This window comes from Amphiprion ocellaris, chromosome 10 (genome assembly GCF_022539595.1).
Source record: "Amphiprion ocellaris isolate individual 3 ecotype Okinawa chromosome 10, ASM2253959v1, whole genome shotgun sequence".
Lineage (NCBI taxonomy): Eukaryota > Metazoa > Chordata > Actinopteri > Pomacentridae > Amphiprion > Amphiprion ocellaris.
This window is the reverse complement of record NC_072775.1, coordinates 12,382,750-12,402,773: the sequence shown is the minus strand read 5'-3', so window position 1 is coordinate 12,402,773 and position 20,024 is coordinate 12,382,750. Positions and strand designations below refer to the sequence as shown.

The 20,024-nt window shown below is 39.9% G+C and overlaps 1 protein-coding gene across 1 annotated transcript; it reads left to right on the top strand.

The window, feature by feature from the left end:
- The first annotated feature begins 375 nt into the window (after nt 1-375).
- Nucleotides 376-6,885, top strand: si:rp71-39b20.4 (potassium voltage-gated channel subfamily V member 2). The gene is made up of 4 exons (XM_023267665.3): nt 376-1,139; nt 1,263-1,896; nt 2,518-2,643; nt 4,566-6,885. The coding sequence occupies exons 1-4, from the start codon at nt 601-603 to the stop codon at nt 4,878-4,880; spliced, it is 1,614 nt and encodes a 537-aa protein (XP_023123433.1). The 5' UTR covers nt 376-600; the 3' UTR covers nt 4,881-6,885.
- The last annotated feature ends 13,139 nt before the right edge of the window (nt 6,886-20,024 follow it).

The following is a 20,024-nucleotide window of genomic DNA, read 5'->3' as shown; positions in this document are numbered from 1 at the left end:
AGAGGAGATGATGCATTAAAGGGTTTTTCTTCTGAATACAGAGAAAACTTTATATCAAATATTAATGTCTATGTTTTCAAATCATATATCCAAGTTTATTTTACCTAGTTTGGCAAACTTTCAAAAAGACTACAGCTGGAGGTAGCTTGTGGAATCTATCTGTAGCATTAGTATGAACATCCTGATTGAAAGCTCTCCATAGCCTTGTTAGCAAAGCAATACTCTCATCACACCACTCTCTCTGCCTTTCCTCCTATCTTAGAACTCAAAGCCTTAAGTCACAACACTAATCCTTGTGAACAGTATTTTTAACTTGCATTGGGACAGAAAGAACAGCAATAGGATTAAAGAATCAGTGAAGAGGCTGAATCCCTAACTCATGCAGCTGATCTTCTTGCACGCCGACTGACAAGTACGGTAGCTCTTTCTTTAGCTTCATTTCCAACATTTCATTCACTTATTATATTTATTTTTTTTAGAGAACAGCGTTTTGCACAAATGGAGATCCTGTGGAATATTCTTGTTAATGTTTTTTACTGACTTTATTCAGACTTTGCACAAAGCTTTTCTGTTGGTTCATCCTTCTAAGGAGCTGTCACAATGGATAATATAAAGCCCAAGCTGAAAGTGCTGAAGAAGCGTCGCTCTAGTCTTTTTGCAACCATAAAACGGGAAGTCAGCTTTTCACAAAGTGGTGAAGAAGATGGGCAAGAATTTCCTTTTTCACAGGACAGCTCAGTGAAACCATGGACATCTATGGACAACCTTGATGCTAGTGCTCAGCAAAGCACAAAGAAAAAAGACAAGAAAAAAAATGCATTAAATCCAAGGAAATCAAACATAGTCAACCTCAATGTGGGTGGAAAAGTGTTTCACATCCCCAAGCATTTGGTTCTTCGACACCCAAAAACCAGGATTGGAGTCCTTGCTCTCTGTGATGATCCGGTTAAGCGTCTGACGCTCTGTGACGATTACAACGTCCACAACAATGAGTTCTTCTTTGACAGGGACCCAATGTTTTTCCATTACATTTTCCACTTCTATTGCAGTAATGTCCTGTGGGTGATGGATAGTCTTTGTCCTGTCAACTTTGAGGAGGAGATGTCATTCTGGGGGCTCAAACTGAAGGACACTCCAAGGTGTGCTGTAGATACTTGAAACTCAACGTGTCTAGAGTAACTTTTTCTCTTTGTGTATTTCAAGCTGAATATCAAAACTAATTCTTGTAAAACTGACAGTGAAACTCTTCTTGTCCTTCCCAGGTGTTGCCGCATTCTGTTTGAGGAGAAAGTGGATGACATCCGAGACCAACTGAAGGTCAACAAGGAGCTAATTGATGAGATTAAGCCTCATCAGGATGATGAGGGCTACAAGAACATGTTTCTTGGAACTTTCCGAAAGGCCCTCTGGGATTTGATGGAGAATCCCTACTCCTCACTGTCAGCTAAAACCTTTGCTGTGTTTTCCAGTCTTTTTGTGCTCATCTCTATTGTGGCCATGACCTTAAATACAGTCAAAGAACTTAGGAAGTACAAACTTGGAGGTAAAACCTACATGGAGTGGGTAGAGGTAGCCTCCATTCTTTTCTTCACATTGGAGTACTTTTTGCGGTTGCTCACCACATCCGACATCAAACATTTTGTGAAGAGTGCCCTCAACTTTGTCGATATAGTGGCTGTCATGCCTTACTTCATCCAGATCCTTTTTGAGACATTTGTTGTAGATACAGAGGACATAAATGCACAGGAAGATTTGAAGACAATGGCAAGAGTCAGTAAAGTCAGCAAAGTGCTTAAGGTTGTCAAGCTGATGCGCATCTTCCGTATCCTTAAGCTTGCCCGTCACTCCACAGGCATGAGGGCGTTTGGTTTCACTATCCGCCAGTGCTCTGAACAGGTACGGAGTATCAAAGAAACACAAAATTCCTTATGTTCCTTACAGAATTGTCAGAGGTAGCCCTATGTGACACTCACACTAGCTTAGCACATAGAAACTTTTACGGAAATATTTCATGGCTATCTGAAGAAAAGTAAAGACAAAAGCTCTGCCAGACATCACCGTCTGTTTTGGAAGTATGCATATTTGCTTTCTTGCAGAGAATTAGATGATAAGATGATTTCACTCATATCTGTCAAGTAAAAATAAAATGATTAGCTTAGCTTAGCATAAAGTACAAAGCTATCTACTTGCACTTCTACTTGAAGTTGACTTCTTGACATGTTGTAGCCTATTTTGTGAAAAAGTATAAAAAACAATCATCAGAATGTCAGTTTGTGGTTTAAATCAAGTTTCATTTGCAGGAAAAAAACCTCAAACATGGCTGGGTGCAGTAACTTGTCCCCAGAGTCAACACTGGTTTCACATCCTGTGTGTTTAACAGTATAAAATTTGCAGAAAGCCCATTGTTCCTTTGACACATTGAGTTGCAAAATTGTCCTGTGACCTGATAGGTGGCCCTAAAATTAGGCAGATTTTTCTAATACTGCTGTTGACATGTCCTCTCCTGTCATGCTTCAGGTGTGCTGTCTGTTTCTGTTCATCGCTATGGGCATCTTCACCTTCTCAGCTCTGATGCACTCTGTTGAGGTGGATCAGCCTGGGACACCTTTCAGCAGTATACCGGACGCCTGGTGGTGGGCTGCAGTGAGTATTAGACAAACTTCAGTTTCCTGTCCAGTAAAGTTTGTGGGTTTGAATTTTGTTTCTGTGAGGTTTAATGCAAAACAGGCAGAATATCAGACAAGACAAAACCCACATTCTTTGTAAGAATCATCAAATCAAGCAAAAACAGGCTCATACAAACATTTTTGTTCATAGTACTATATATTTATAGAGTCCATTATAAGGTCCAATTCAAATGCTGATTAAATCCAACTTAACTTGGCATCTGAGTTGCCCAACATCTTTTCATTATTAATGGGGTAATTAATGTTTTACAGCATTTAGAGGATGCAGTCAGCTCTTACGGCTGCCACTCGCATTCTTCCAGATCAATTAACTTGGTTTTGAACCTCGTGAGCCGCTCTTCTTTACACTGCCGTAGAGAAGCTCAGTCGGGGTTGTGTCGGTAGATCAAGCGGTGCAGTGCATTTTGGGTGTCAAGGATTGGACCTTCCAGGATTTTTGCTGCCTGTCGAGTCACAAAGGTGCACAGTGCAAAGCAGAGTCACATTCTGGGCTATTTTTGTGTGTTTACAAAGTAGTGAACTTCTGATAGGAAGTGTACTCAAGGGCTTATATACAGTCCTGTTTAATGAATAAATAGTTGGCTAAGTCGACTTTGGAGTTAATTTCTCAAGGATGAATACATATGATGATATAAAACTAAACTTTGACAGTAAATGTGTCATTATTGGGCATCACACTAAAGAATCTTGTTCATGGTCTGTCTCCAACTTCTGTTTGGCTCTTTGACTAAAACAATATAAATCTAACTATGGAGCAAATCTCATGTGAGTGACATTTGTGAAAAGTGCAACATTTTTTGTGGAACACTGAGCATTTCACTGCCCCATGACTGTGTCCAGATGAACCCAACAAGTAACATTTACAGTGCGTAACTTATAGTTTTTACATTTCTCTTGGTGTGTGAATTCAGCAAGCAAGCAAGATAGCAAGTTCATTTGTATAACAGCCTATCATACACAGAGGTTATTCAAAGTGCTTTACAGGCAAAAGTAAAAAAAATCTAATGTAATAAAGCATGCTAAAGAAATTATTAAATTAAATAAATCCAAAACAATACAGACAAGTTGCATAAGTGCAAAGATAAAAACATGTACGAAATCAACTGTACAGTAAAAAAGAAATTCTGCCTTTAAACTTGATTCATCTGCTCCCAATGTGAAGCACTTTGTAATTTGTTTTTAAAAGTGCAATATAAGTAGAAAAATGTCTTTATTATTATTATTATTATTATTATTATTATTATTATTATTATTATTATTATTATTATTATTATTATTATTATTATTATTATCAAAATGCATGAATAATAGTGCAGACTAGTTTGATAAAGTACATACAGTTTAGTTCAGAGTCTATAATAATGCTGAGTTTTAGTTGCATTATTCTGCACAATAATATTAACATCTTTTCCAAATTTCTTTGTTTTACTGTGCTCACACAGGCCTCAGGATGCCATCAGCTTGGCTGTCTATGTTTCATTCAGTCCCGTTTAAGGACACGGCTTTTATTTATCTGGTGGCAGCTGTTAACTTATATGTGTCTAATCCCCTCTAATACGATGTAATGCGTCTCATTTGTGGCAAGACACAGTGATTACATTCAAGCGATCAAAAATGTGGCTCTCCATTCCTGAAGGTCTGTTGGATCCTCTTCCAAAAGCATCAGTTAATCAGTATAAAAATATTTTAATCATTAGACCCTCAGAAAGTCATGGCCAAATACCATTTTTGGGGTCAAGGTCAAAAGCCCACGAGAACGAAAAGGAAAAATGATGGAAATTTGAAAATTAATTTTTCTACTGTGCTCTATTTCTGGCATCTAGATCTCAGAGTTTTGAGCAATAGCATGTAAGCTGACACTTCTCTCTCCTCCTGAAGGTGAGCATCTCCACTGTGGGCTATGGAGACGTCGTCCCCATCTCCTATCTCGGCCGCTGTGTGGCTTTCGGCTGCATCTCCTTTGGCATCATCCTCAACGGCATGCCCATCTCCATTCTGTTCAACAAGTTCTCCGACTACTACGCCAAACTGAAGGAGCAGGAATACAACATTTCAAACACTGAGCGCACCTTCCAGCTCAGGAAACGGCTGAGACGTAAGTTTGACAGCTGCTTCGAACCCCCAGAGGACTCCGATGATGAGATCCACTATCGACCGAGTGGAAGGCAATATTATGACGATGAGGATGAATGAGAGAAGCTGCCTAGTTGTGATCTCGGTAACCCTAAATGGCCTTATCACCCAGGGGTCTACAGAGAATGAGACCCTGATCTGCCTGCAGCCCTGAGCTTGTGTGACTTAACATAAACAATCTAAAGGGGTAAAAGGAGGCAGCAGCAAGTTGAGATAAGCTCTAAGCCTCAGCTTTGCAGTAGGTGCTGTTTGCATGCTACGGGGGATGATGATTTCTCTGTCAAATGGACAAGGTGCTCACAGTGGATGGCTTGTTATCTGTTTCCAGGAAAAGCATCTAGATAAATAGATGTTTGAAGCAAGGAGGTCAAGTCGTAACATTAACAATGAAGCAATGTTACACTTAGATCACCTTAAAGGAAGCTTGCTTTCAATGGAAGTGCTATTAATGAACTATTTTGGACATCTACATGGTCTCTTACATTTTATTTTAAATGCTCAGAACAATGAACAGTGTAACTTCTAACATAAAGTTTGGCCAATACAAGCTTTTCCTGGTGGATTGTAGTCATCATATTACAATTAGGTGAAAGAAATGTATAAGCAACCTGTCATTTACTTGTATGTGCATCTGAGTTCAGCATCATCAGTGCAAAGCTCTTCCATGTGCCATGCATTCTCTGTCAGCAATGTTCTTGCTGGGTTTTTTTTTGGTTTGTCCAGTCTCTCAGCATGTTCTTGAAGGCACCTAAGTAGAGCAAGAAGTGCAGCAGAGGGGTGTGGCACTAGCGATCAAGAGCCACGGGGTAATTTTGCTGTCAAGGATTACCAGGATTTGCGCTTCCTGCCCGGTCAGACAAGGGTAAAAAGTCAATCATGTACTCTGCTATTTTGGTGGCACAGAGAATCTGATCAGGTGCAGACAATCGGGTTCTATTTTAACAGTTACAAGCTGCTTTAATGGATGATTTGCCTCTGACAGACAATATATTCCAGCAACTGGGAGGATTTTTTATTCTTAGTTATACCTGAGCAACGCTGCTTATTATTGTCATCCAGCGTCTCAGTATTTGGGAGGATCTCTGCAGGGAGAGGGAATGTTCTTGACCTTCAGATATCAGGCCCTGTGGTCAGAACGTCCTTGTACTTTGCTGCAAGCTGAGTTGAGCTGTCATTAAACCAGTTCTCGTCTGTGGCACGCGGTGTCCAGAGTTATATTAAGCAAATGTATTATCTCATCCTGGGCATATTTAACAAGCTCTGCTGGCCAGTAGGGCTGGACAAGGGTAGGTTTATTTAACTAGGTCTACTCAATATTGTTCTGTTGGCTGCACTGACTTTAAATGAAAGAGAAACGACAGCGAGTTCTGATGCCAGGATCTACCACTGATGTACTGTACTGGTGATTTGCTGTGCCTCCGATCATGAAAAACACCTGCAGTGTACAGTACACCTCCACTTCACCCATATGAAACACAACGAGAGACAGTTGTAAAGATGTTCAGTGTAATCAGAGGTGAACCATTAGTAAAATGTTACTACTGTTTCTTTCTTTGAAGTTTGTGCAAGTGCAAATATAACCGTTGGAGAACAATAATTTTTTTTTCCAGTAGTGACAGATGCGTCCAATTTATGTTTACATTTTTCCTGTAACAGCGATGATATTTTATTAATGACTGTTATCATTTGTAATTTGACAGCTCTCTTGCATGGATATAATTGTAGGAACATGCGAAATGGGTGAAAAAAAGAATATATGATGATACATATTGCATTTCACAGGCTTTATTTCACTAAATTTCATTTATTCTTTCTCACAGATGAGCAAGTCTATTACACAGTTGTGGTAAAAAATTGATTTTCCTCATGCAAAAACAGTAGAATATTTAATTTCTGTGTTTTTCTTGCTTGCATATAACATCACAGCAAAAAAAATTGCAAATACAGCACAGTCTGGAAAACATAAAGCACAACTCTTATCATAGTTTACCACTCTTCAGATACTTCAATAATGAAAAAAATGAGAAAGAGTATTTCTTGGTCAATAAAATGTTTCTCGTCTGCACAGCTTGCTCCTATTGTCAACACTACTAGAACAGCCGCCCACATTTCCTTTAAATAGGAAAAGAAGTTAAGAAAGTTAAAGTCAGTCTCTCTTAGCAGACAGTTGCCTTATTTGAGGGACAATGCTGCCCGTCTAATAGTATTACAGGATCAGGTAACGGGAACGATGCCAGTGGTTTCGTCAGCATCAATTAAAACTCAGGAGTACTGAGAAACTTTGGCTGCCTCCCGTCCAGTCAGTGAGGACTGAATGGACAGGAATGACGCAGTCAGGAGGGCTATTAAGGAAAGCCTTTTAAGTCAGACAGACAGACGGACGGACGGACGGACGGACGGCAGGTCACATACAGAAGCTTGACTAACATGGCACTCTGGGGAGACAGGCCTGCAATATTTGACAATATTTTACTATATGAGCAATAGCAACTGGAGGACAGAAAAATTCATCTGTAAAGTCGACACAGACGTTATGACTTTATTAAGTTGCTAAGACAAGCATGATAGCAAGCGGTTGACTACTCAAAGCCTTCAAAGCAAAAACTACTGCATGTATTTAGAATTTCTTTTTTTGTAATTCGTATTTGGTCACCACCAGCTTAAAAGAAATATTTGCCTCTTTAGCTTCAAATGCTATGTTAACTGATGTTGACCAGATAACAGCCACTGACACTGTTGAACTGCTATGTGGTGCTCGTTCGTTTGTCTTTTTATCAAATCTGAAAACAGCTGCTGGCTGTTGCTGCAGACTAGGCCAATGGGAGAGGTGACATTGAAACAAAGTACTGACATTTTGGACTGGAAAACCAAACCAAAAATGCAAAGAAACCCCCCCCCCCAAAACCGCACAACATTCCAATAATGCTAAGATTAACTGCAGAGTCAAATGATCTATCGTATCTTTTCACATTGTACATTCGGTCATTTGAGCCGCTTATATTAACCCTTTGATGCACAACATGGGTCAAAAGCAACCCATATTCAGTGGAAAATGGGTATTTTTTTGACCCATGATGCGCATCAACGGGTTAAAGGTATCAGAGAAGCTTTAAACTTTGTATTTGCATCAATAAAAACAATCAGAGTGGGAAACTGAAGCAAGAAGCTACAGAAATGTATCGCTAATATGGTGGGTGCCCCTGATGTGGACCATAAAACATCATTATTGACGACAAATTAAAGGAAACATTAAGGCATCACTGACAGTTTGACATTTCCCATGGATCCATTGTGGAGGAACTAGTATCTCAAACTCTGACTGGTTGGACACCTGTAGCTTCACGCTGATCCGTCTGGTTTAAAAACTTAAATAAAACCACATCAGCTTCATCACCCTCTGCAAGAACTAAAGACTAAATGAAGGTGAAAAGAGTTAACAGGCGTGGCTGGTGTTTTGCTCTCAGCGCAGCAGCTGAGAGCAATAACATGGTCAGTGCGTATCCGTGATATCGTCATTAGAGGTTAAAATGCTAATCATAGCCAGAAGTGCGTTCCAGACATTAACGTGCCACCTTTCATATTTTTCACCAGCGCTGGAGTTATGAAAGAGTCATCTCTGGTGTGATTACGCAAGTCCAGTGGGGCCTGAGGTGACCGTGTGTGTGAATGTTTGCGTCAGTATCCTTGACATCTTCCCCTGTCACAATCTCTTCCAATTAGCTGCCACCCTTCAAGATGTGCTAAGGTGCAAGAACAACTCGTATTCAAGGAAAAGAGTTCACTTTTTATGACATGAATAATGATATTTTGACAGTTTCCAAACAAACTTAAATGCTACGAGCAAATAAGAAATTTAAATTTCTTAATGTAGCATCTGAACTACTGAAAATCTATCAAGGAGGAAACTTACATTCATGTTATTTCCCAAAAACTGCAAAAAATGCAATGACAGGAAACAATTTACCACTTTTTTTTTTTTGCAATAATGCATTTAAAACCAAGCTGTAGATGAACGTCACAACAGCTCCTTTATCTCAATGAGAGCCTTGAGTCTTTGCATCATTTTCATACAGAACTCCAGATCAGGACATGCTTTTCCCTCACCAAGGCTGAATAGGCATTTCGAGGAATCTGTGGCCTCAGCACGCTCAAAACCTCACTATGCTTAACACACACCGACTATATAAACCCCCTTGTGTTCACTTCATAACATACAACACAGCCAACCTCCGACTGAGCGGTAACGGGTCGTACCATGTCTAAGTGTTTGGTGTCTCTGATGGTGCTGCTGGTGGCTGCAGTGGCTGTGGTTGGTGCACAGGAGAGGACTAAGATGTGTGGACGAGAGCTGATACGTTTGGCCGTCTCGGCCTGTGGTAACTCTTGGCTAAGGAGAAGCATCCCGGACATTGACCTCAGCCGGCATCCGGACATCACTTTTCGCTGTGAGTACTTTACTTTCAAGCTTGCTTAACCCTCCTGTTGTCCTCATTTGTGGGAACCAAAAAAATTTTGTTTCCTTGTCTGAAAAAAATACAAAAATTCAGCACAAAAATTCCCCAAATTTCTGAAAATTTGCATATACTTAGGTTCATATGCGAGTCAAGGCAGGTGAGCAAATACTATTGGCAAATAGTGTATTACTGGCCAGAAAAGAAGCCATAATTATTGTGCTATATGAAAGCAGAAAGACGCAGTTTGAGATAATGATTTGCTAAAAAAAGATTTCAGATGAGTGTCCACACCAGAACCATTTTCAAACGAGAGAGTATACACAAATACAAATACAAAAACAGTTTCCATTTGACACTTTAGTGAAATTTGTACAAGACACAAACCCAGAATATTGGAGGGATGTTGGTGCCTGGAAATTTTTCTGTGTTTCCTTCCCATTATATCACCAGTGATAATTAAGAGTAACTCTGAATAGAAATATTAGCATTTTGCCAGTATTTTACACTATAATTAACAGTTTAATTCTCAATGAGATTAGATAGAAACTATTCAGAAACACACCAACAGCTCATGTCCATCTAAATCAAACTTAGCAACACTGTGTTTTTTCTTTGGTAATAAAGATAATTAAACCTGCAACCCTGAAACTGCAAGTGGCACTAGTTGCATGTTCAAGTAGACACACATGAGATCTAGATTTCAGTAAAGTAACAGTGTGAGTCCTCCGATACGACTAAATGGGATTGATGCTATTGGCTAAACTGTTCAGCTCCATAATAACAGAAATAATCTGTGTAACTCGGCCAGTTCCTCACACTGAGGAGTGTATAATTCTCTCAACGGATAATCAAATGTGGTGCTGATTATCTGCCACTCTATACTGCAGCCTGCACTAAATGACTCCTAATAGCAAATGAAATCAGCCTACAGTGACTGATTGGTTAATTTGTTTTAATTGGCGAGGGATGGATCGCGTTGTACATACAATTAGTTTCTGTGTAATTGGTTTTATTTGCTGCATTATCAGACAAAACACACAGAGATGAATGTTAAATTTAGATGGACTTGTTAGCAGATAATTTTGTTTGGGGGGCTTTTAACTACAGATACACAGAGAATGCAGCACCCTGATAAGATTTACAACAATTGGCCAAATGTAGCGAACAGCTTCTGGCCACAGGATCAATTCTACACACAGAAGAGTTTTAAACAATAGACTGATCTCTAAGCTGGTGCCTCTGAACCTGTTGGTGTCTGATGCATTCTGTATTTTGGCAATTAATAAGAAAGGGTATTTGTGTATTAAAAGAAAACAGCTCTAAAACAGAAACACAGCAACATACAGTGGCTCTTATTGTTTCTTTACAACAAGTTTCATGGACAAAAAAACAAGAAATTAGATATAAATTAATGAGAAAATACAGATAATGTTCATTTAATATTCTTCCAAATAGAGTAATTCATTGCTGGTGTGTTTTGGTCAGCAGGATGTGCAAAAAAAGGGTGTGTACAGACTTTCATCCATCCACCCATCATCTATACGCTGCTTAATCCTCATTAGGGTTGCAGGCTGGAGTTTATTCCAGCTGACTCAGGGTGAAGGTAGGGGACACTCTGGACAGGTCAGCAGTCTATCACAGAGCTACACATAGGGACAAACAAGCACTCTCACATTAACACCTACAGACAATTTCCAATTATCAATTAACCTGAGCATGTTTTCGGACTGTGGGAGGAAGCCAGAGAACCCGGGAAAAAATGCATGCATGCTCAGGGAGAACATGCAAACTCCATGCAGAAAGATTCCAGACCAGGATGGAACCAGAGATCTTCTAACTGCAAGGCAACAGTGCTAACCACCGAGTCACCGTGCATCTGTCTACAGACATAGTATTGAAAATACACTGCCTGGCCAAAAAAAAAAAGTTGCCACCTGGATTTAATTAAGCAAATAGGTAACAGCCTTTCATTGGATACTTACTGCAGTGATGAATATGTTTCAGCTGCGACAACTTATTTAACCCCAGCTGATGCAGTGAGGAGCTTCTCATTTCTTAAACAACCATGTCAGAAGACATATCCTGTGGTCATGGAAAAGATGTTAACCTGTCTCAGAAGGGTCTAATTACTGGCCTGCATCAAGCAAAGAAAACAACTAAGGACATTTCTGAAACTACTAAACTCAGGTTAAGAACCATCCAACGCATTATTAAAACCTAAAGGATAGTGGAGAACCATCATCTTCGAGGAACAAATGTGGTCATTTATGTGGTCTGATGAGTCCAGATTTACCCTGTTCCAAAGTGATGGGAGCATCAGGGTAAGAAGAGAGGCAGATGAAGTGATGCACTCATCATGGCTAGTGTCTACCACCCTGTGGGGGTTAGAGTTATGATCTGGGGTTGGTCAGGTTCAGTAACGTTATGTTCCCAAAGAATGAGGTCAGCTGACTACCTGAATATACTGAATGACCAGGTCTTTACACCAGTGGAGTTTTTCTTTCCTGATGGTACAGGCTTGTTCGAAGATCACGATGCCAGGATTCATGGAGCTCAGATTGAGAATGAGAGGTTCAGGGAGCATGAGACATCATTTTCACACATGGATTGGCCTCCACAGAGTCCAGACCTCAGCCCCATTGAGAATCTTTGGGATGTTCTGGAGAAGACTTTGCACAGCAGTGCGACTCTCCCATCATCAGTATAAGATCTTGGTGAAAAATTAATGCATCTCTAGACAGAAATAAATGCTGTGACTTTGCAGAAGTGCATCGAAATGATGCCACAGCGAATGAGTGCCATACTCAAAGGCGGTCCAACAAAATATTATAGTGTGCGACTTTCTTTTGGCCGGGCAGTGTATATGGAGAAAAAAGTCTGTAGTTTCAAAAAGAAAAAGGAAAAAAAAACACATTTCGTCCCATAATCACACCAGCTTTTTTCTAAATTAGCAGGAAATTCTCCAATTCTGTAACCAAAAACGTAAATCTATCCATACTAAAATGCATGCACTTTAAGATAAAGAGAACGCATTGATCTGACAAAGCTGCTTTTCATGCAGTGCCTTGTCTCAACCAGCAGAGAGTGACAGATACCTGATTTTGAACGATGCTCTCCGACTGCTTCCAACCATCTGGCGTCAGCGCTCACCTATCAGAGGTGACGCCGGGGGAACAAATGACTAATTCTGCCAATTTCAGGGTGTTGCTTTGAATTTCAATGTTACTGTATCGAGCTCACTCGTTTCACTGGCATCTCAGTCACATTTCCTCTCCTGCTGTGATGATCCGTCTCTCCAAGCTCATTATTGTAACATGCCCAATCACCTCAAGTGATCCTTTATCTCCTTGTGACAAGAGGAGAAATCTGATCAGAGGACACTTCTAGGCCTCAGCCCCGGCCTCCTTCAGTGCCAGCGCAAGATGACAAACGCACGGCTGCATGGGGCCTCTTTGATGGGCTCCTCTTCATGGCTGTTTTGTCAACTGAAAAGCTGCTAAACCAAATACGGAAAATGAAATCAGAGCCTCCATCTATCTCTCTGTCTGTCTTTCTATCTCTTTGTGTCTAGTTTCAGTGAGCAGGGAAAGCAGCAGGGCGGGATAGCACCTTCACAGAGAGCCATCGCTGCTCACATGCACATACATGAGCACTCATATAAACACACGCATGCCAGGCAAAGTGTGTGCACCGGTGGGTGTCAATTTGCATGTAAATTAAATGGCTCTCAGTGCTCTTGTTTCCAACAGTAAAAGTGTCAAGGCTAAAGATGCTATATTTGGTGCATACAGTATGTGTGTGTGTCATGTGTTTGCATATGTGCATGTGCTCTGCATAATGTGTGTGGGTGTTCGAGGCCGGGAAACCCATTTCAAGCTGCTATACTTGTCCATGACAGCATGTGTTTTGTGTATGTGTGTATGTGTGTGTGTGTGTGTGTGTGTGTGTGTGTGTGTGTGTGTGTGTGTGTGTGTGTGTGTGTGTGTGTGTGTGTGTGTGTGTGTGTGTGTGTGTGTGTGCATGTGGTTTGTGAGTTATATTTTGAAGCCCGTGAGCACATGTGGGTGTTCAAAGAGGAGCAGAAGTCAGGACAATGACTGACAAGTCCGTTTTTGTGTGTCCATTATTGTTGGTGCTGTGGGCGTGTTTCAGATGTGGTGTCAAAAAAAGATGTGAGAAATAAATCAATTATATTATATTGTTACATAAAATGTGAAGAGAAAATTTGCTTTTGTTTTGTAGGGTCAATGTGGACATAAATTTACGTACATATACAACTAGCAGGCACTAGTTTAGCATAAGGAGGTTCTGTATATTCTATATAAAATCTCAGAAACCACTGCTAAGCTTTTAAGTAATATCCCCATACATAAAATACACATGTATAACACACTGTGCTCATCACAAGGTAATTTTTTTAAAATTAAAGATTGTTTAAAAAGTGAATATTTTGTCTCTGCCCACAGCATTGTCTGATTGGTTTTCACATCACCACTGAAGGATAGATGCTGTAATGTTCCCTTATTATTAAATATGTGGAACACACACATAAGCAAAACAGAATCAGCTTTAATTGTCAAAGCATGTGAGAACATACAAAGATTTTGACTGTCTTTGCTCTCAGAGTGCTTCCTCAAAATAAATAAAGACATGTCTGACTTTCTCACCTTAAACAGTGGCTGAAAGTTAACCAGTCTTGTGACCATTGACCTATAACTTCTTTGCGTACACTTGGCAATGTCCTTTTATTGTGACCTATTGTCCCATGTTTTATTGTATGTTTCATTGTTATGTCTCCTTTGTGTACTTTTTGCAATGTGCTTTTATTGTGACTTATTGTCCTATGTATCACTGTTATGTCTTTTCTTGCTTTTACCTAAGGACTGCGGATGTAAATTAGCATTATTGCTATAATCCGGCACATTTACCCCATTGCAGTATCAATAGGCGTTCATTAATGTGCACTTTCCCTACCAAATAAATAAATAAATAAATGTACGTTTAAACAAGGGCAGTGGGTTACAGAGAGAAAACAAGAACAGAACAATTAACAGTTAAAGATATGTTTATTAAAAAAAAAAAAAAAAAAAGCATGTTTAGGCGCTTGAAATTGAAGTCATCTAGTCACAAGGTCCTTTTCTGTCCAATCACACACTACTTCAGTCCACCCCACCCACTTGGCGAGCTTTATAACTGAGGGAGCGTTCATTCAGTCCGGCTGCTCCACACTCACCGCGTCGCTGCAGTTCATCGCCTCCTCACTGATCTCTTATGCTGGTTATAAAAGCCAGTATTTGTGGATTTGTTCCTACCTTGTGACTCTGATCTGTCCTCAAAGTAGGACTGCAGCATTGACACAAAACCCGATTTTAAAATCCGAGAGGAACTTGCAACTTCCAAGTGGCGTAAGTCATCAACAACTCCATACTTCAGTTTCATACCTTCAAATCCACACCAGTAATTGTTGGTCGCTCAAACTCCGCCCATCCCGTCGGTCCACCGGCACCACCTCCTTCAGGAATCCAACCACCTTAATCCTGCTACAGCTCTGAAAGTCCTGCTCCCAACCTCCCCACGTCACGTCCCCATCGTTCTCTCCTCTAAATATTATAGACTCTTAATTCAAAGCCGAAATCCAGCTTTCCTCTGTGCTCGCAACCTGCCGTGCCGCTTCCGGGTTCAAGTCCGCTGTCTCCGCCCACTAGAGTGACGTCACAGCCGAGCCTCCGTGACTCCCGCAGCTCCAGCGCCCCCTGCTGTGGCAACATGCTGACAGGTAATGATAGCAACCCAGGTAAATTCTGTTGATTCATCTGAATCGGGTTGCAGTTTGGAGTATACAGATAAAACTCGTATTTGTTTATAGTAAGGTTGATCACTGGCTTATCAGTTTGGCATGACCAAGCTATTCAAAGCACCACCTGTCCCATTTCCCTATTTCTTTCATCTATGCAGGCACAGATCACATGCCTTTCAACTAATTAATACAGAAAATACAACTGCTTAGTAAGGGAAAGCAGACTCCAGAGATGCTTTTTAATAATGCACCCATTGCAGTCACATTTTCTTTGACTGTGAAGTACAAAAAAATAGAAACATAGGTTTTCATGCCTTTTTTTTAGGGTCATGGCTTTCGTTTTAAAAAAAGTCAGGTTTATCTCCATAATCATCAATGAATCCCTCATAGTAATCCATGCTGTAGGGTCTTACCCCTATATTTAAAGTGGTTAGGCTAATCTCCAAAATCAATAATACTTAGCTTTGTTATTCTTTATATTATTACATCTGGCTACATTAGTTAAGTTCATTTCATACACTAAGCGACACAACCCATTCATGTTTGTTTGCATTCAACATGCCAATGATTTCCTGCTTTTAGATGTGAAGGTCATGCATGCTTGCATGGTTTCAAAGGAAGTGCGACAAGCTAGTCGCTACACATGAGATAATTTGATTAATCTCTTGATGCCTATTGTCGCGAATTCACAACATACCACTTTCTTTCAGACTGCAGTCAAGATAGTGTATCCATTCCCCCAATGCCAGTTTGTGCATATTCAATATGTACCTCAGAACCTTTTGCAAGCACTGGTTTCTCGTAGGACCAGTCGAAGTGGGACGTAATTATTATATATCTCTTATTATTATTATTATATATGTGTTCCATGTGTAATAGATAAATTAACGGTCTCCATTTATTTTAACATCAGCTGGAAAGCAAAAACATACAAAAAGATGTTTTTTATTTAATTGTAAATAAATTCAGGCATCAAGGGGTTAAATTCCATTGCAAGGTGACTTTGTTCATATGCTCTCTTCATTAGCACAGGTTTGGGGCTTTGCGATCTCAGTGACTGTTTCATGTTTGCTCAGATTGTTCCAGAGCATCATTCAAGGAGGGTCTTTGCCAAACACGTCATTCTGAAATTTATTGTTAAGTCTGATGAAGTATCCTGTCTGAACAATAAATACAGAGGTACTGACACATTATGTACTTGAGGTAGATGGGCAGGGGCTGAACAGTGCCTTGGTGGTTAGCACTTTCGTCTTGCGGCTAGAAGATCCCTGGTTCACGTCCCGGCTTTCCCGGGATCTTTCTGCATGGAGTTTGCATGTTCTCCCTGTGCATGTGTGGGTTTTCTGGGGTACTCCGGCTTCCTCCCACAGTCCAAAAACATGCTGAGGTTAATTGGTAATTCTAGTTTGTCTGTAGGTGTGAATGTGAGAGTGCTTGTTTGTCTCTCTATATAACCTTGGAATGGACTGGTGATATGTCCAGGATGTCCTCTGATTTAACCCTAAGTCAGCTGGGATAGACTCCAGCTCCCCCACGACCCTAATGAGGATGAAGTGGTGTATAGATGATGAATGGATGGATTGCTGGGCAGTCATGCCATGGCGCAGGGAGCAGCCTAACTGTAATAAAATATAAACGGGGATGTGACATTCAGTATAAACGGTATATACTGTATGATGGTTCAGAGCTCGGACTCAGAATGAGTTGTTCCTGACTGATTTGCTTGTTCCTGAGAGTAAGAAAAATCTATTTCTGCTCATCTAAAGTTTTGTGTTGGAGTTTGTGTTACCTACTAACTTTTGACACAAAGATTTTCATTCCTACTGATAAATGTATATCAGTTCTAGATATTGGTTATTGGTCTCCTTGAATACTAATAAATATTATCCATTAGTGCTGAAAAAAACAAGATCAGTTGATTGTGTCTTAAACAGGCCTTGTTACCCTGTTCAAAATAAGAAATCACGTCAAAACACACTGTTTGCTTCCGTACAGATGGATATAAAAGACAAGTAGGAAATGCTTTATTCTTGCATACAAACAATACAAGCAATGAAATATCAATTTTGTCATTATTTATTCAAAGATTTGACTTTATAAGGGGGTGTAACTGCTTGTTGATAGATGGTTAATAAATAATAATGATTAATAAGAAAAACTTGATTATCTTTGTGCCTTTTATGTAGACATTTTTGATGCGTCATAGCAGAAAATAGACCAGTAACATCAGTAACTTCAACATCTCCATTCCATTTAAGTGCCCAACGACCAAAGAGCTGTGAACAAAACAACCTGAAACTGACTCATCTACTTAGAATGACAGAAGACATAATTAATGTTATTAGTCACACTGGTGCTTTTTGTGCTGTGTTATATCTGCACAGAAGAGAGCCTGCATGCACACACTGTCAAAAACAATTGCTCCTCCTCTTTCTATTTTTACTGCAATGTACAATGTAGAAACGTGAGGCAACGTATCACTATTGCTCTGTACCGACTCTTGCAGCCGCTTTCACATTTGCTTCACCTGAGATCACCTCCTTGGCTTCCCATTAATCAAATCTGGACTCATGATGAGATCATTCAGGCGCTGTAAACCAATAAACAGACCATCAACCGACTGCGCACCGTCCTGCTCCTGAACCTGAGAGCTCTAAAAAAGACATCCCTCAGACCTAAGCCCTTAATCCTTGTCTACAAAAACAGGTCCCCTAACATCATTCCATAAACTGTGAAACTTCGTTACCGCTCCATCTGCACCGTCCACCATCTCCCACCATGAAGTGACAGGTCTGTCTTCTTCTCTGCTTGACGGTGTTTAGACGGCTTGACCAGCAGTGGCAGCTTCAGGAGCATTGTGTGATTAGACGCTGCTCCCAGGGGAGGCGGGAAGGAAGACGGAGCTACTAAAACTGCTTTGTTGTTGTCTTTCAATGTGCCTTTATCTCCTCTCACCTACCTAGAACCGTGACTGGGATTCAGGTTTTATCTTTAGCCTTGTAACTATGAGATACATCAAACGAGGGAGAAACGATAGTAAAGTGGCCCATCTATTTGTTTTTAGCACTTGATGAAATGCAGCTTTATATCTTCGCATCATAATATGGAAATTCCATATTCAAACCTTTTTTTCTGTGCAGATATCTGAATTTCTTTAATAATTCAGGTATTTATTCATTCATTATCATCAGCACACAGTATATTATCTAAAAAAATTACCTCACACCTGCAAAACTTTAAGTTTATGTCAACTTGTAAACTAGAGTCTTAGAAAAAAAACATTATGTTTAAATACTCTTTGTTCAGGAGTTAATAAAAAGGATTTTTGAAGACACACTGGCTCATTAGACAGCACTGATGATCTCCTATGTGTATAGCATATTTATAGCTCTTGTCTTTAGATTTTTTGCCACCGTGTCATTGCATTGCAGCATTTTCCATACTCTGATCACCTCACAGTAAACAGCACTCCTACAACAGAACCAGAGGTCAACTATGAAGGAGATACGGCCAAAAAACTGCTTTTTTTTCTTCAGTGCTGATTAATATTTTGTAAATTATTGTGCTCCCGGCCGGTGTCACTTTTCTGTTAAATTCATCTGCAACTTAAATGTCCCCAGATTTTCATTGCTGGTGGCCTCTGAACCAAAGCCAATTACTACCTCAACTTCCTTAATTACTTTCTTGCCCTATACGGTCTTTCATATGCATGTCATTATATCCGCTTAATCTGTGCGGCGAAAGAACAGAAGCGTGTGCAGCAAACACCACACACACACAGAGACATTAACTCCCACTTTGTCACAACCTTGGGGCCACTGGGAGGTGGTGAAGCTGAACTAATAGAGCCGAGCTGGTAGAGGGCAGTGTGGCGGCAGCAGCAGCAGCAGCCGCTCAACCGACTGCAGGCGAATATTCTGCAGAGCTGAATGCCACGGTGCAGCTCAGATATACTGATACACTGTGCTACTGCTTGCAGCTAAATCAGATGCTACAACGTCTGTTGTTTGAGTTGCATTTAAAATATTTTAACCCTGAACCGCTGCAATCTAATTTCTCTCTACAATCATAGGAATGTGACAGTCCTATCAAGCCAGATTATGATTGTTTTTAAATAAAGCTTAGAAAGAAACTTTACTCCACCTCTGTGACAAACACGAAATTAACCCTCTGAGTCACAAGCTGCATCTGATTGTTTTACGCTCTCAGTGTGAGCTAATTTCTCACTGCAATATTAAGTCTTGCATGTCAATGAAAACAGCAGACGCATGGCTAGAAGTTGAGAGAACTGAAAAAATGTCTCTGGTTGAGTATCACAAAGTTATAATACCATAAATCCTAACAAAAAAAAGTACCAACAGGTGTTCTTAAAACTGGAGAAAGTGTTGGCTCGACATGCTAAAGATATTTACTTGTTTAATTTGTTTCCATACTCGTCTCTTCTCGGCTCTGAATATACACAGCCTGCAGTTCATCCAAGAAATCACTGAATTTTTGTCACCTGACTGCTTGTTACAGATGAGTTACTAATGCATAAAGAGGTGCAGAATTTTTTAAATTCAATTTTATTTTTACAGAATCTAGTTAAAACAAATGCTTTATTTTTGGCAAATTGTTAAATGAAACATGTAAAGTGATTTTTGAAAGAAAAAAATACAATTTAAAAGTTAGATTTGATGATTTTTTTAAAGAAGGAACAAATCCCACATGATTACTTCACAGCCTCAGAAAGTTGAAAATCTTTTTTTTTTTTTTTGTTTACAGTTTCTGTCTCAGATAAATGATGTAATTAAAAGGCAACGCACCCTTCAGACATTCTGTTCAACCAAAATGTATGTATTCTGCTGGTTTTGATCTGAGTGTGATATTCTGAAGCTGTGTGCAGCTTTTGAATATGGAGTCTTTCCAGGAACAATTAACTTGTATAAGCAAATGGTCAAAATCCAATGCTGA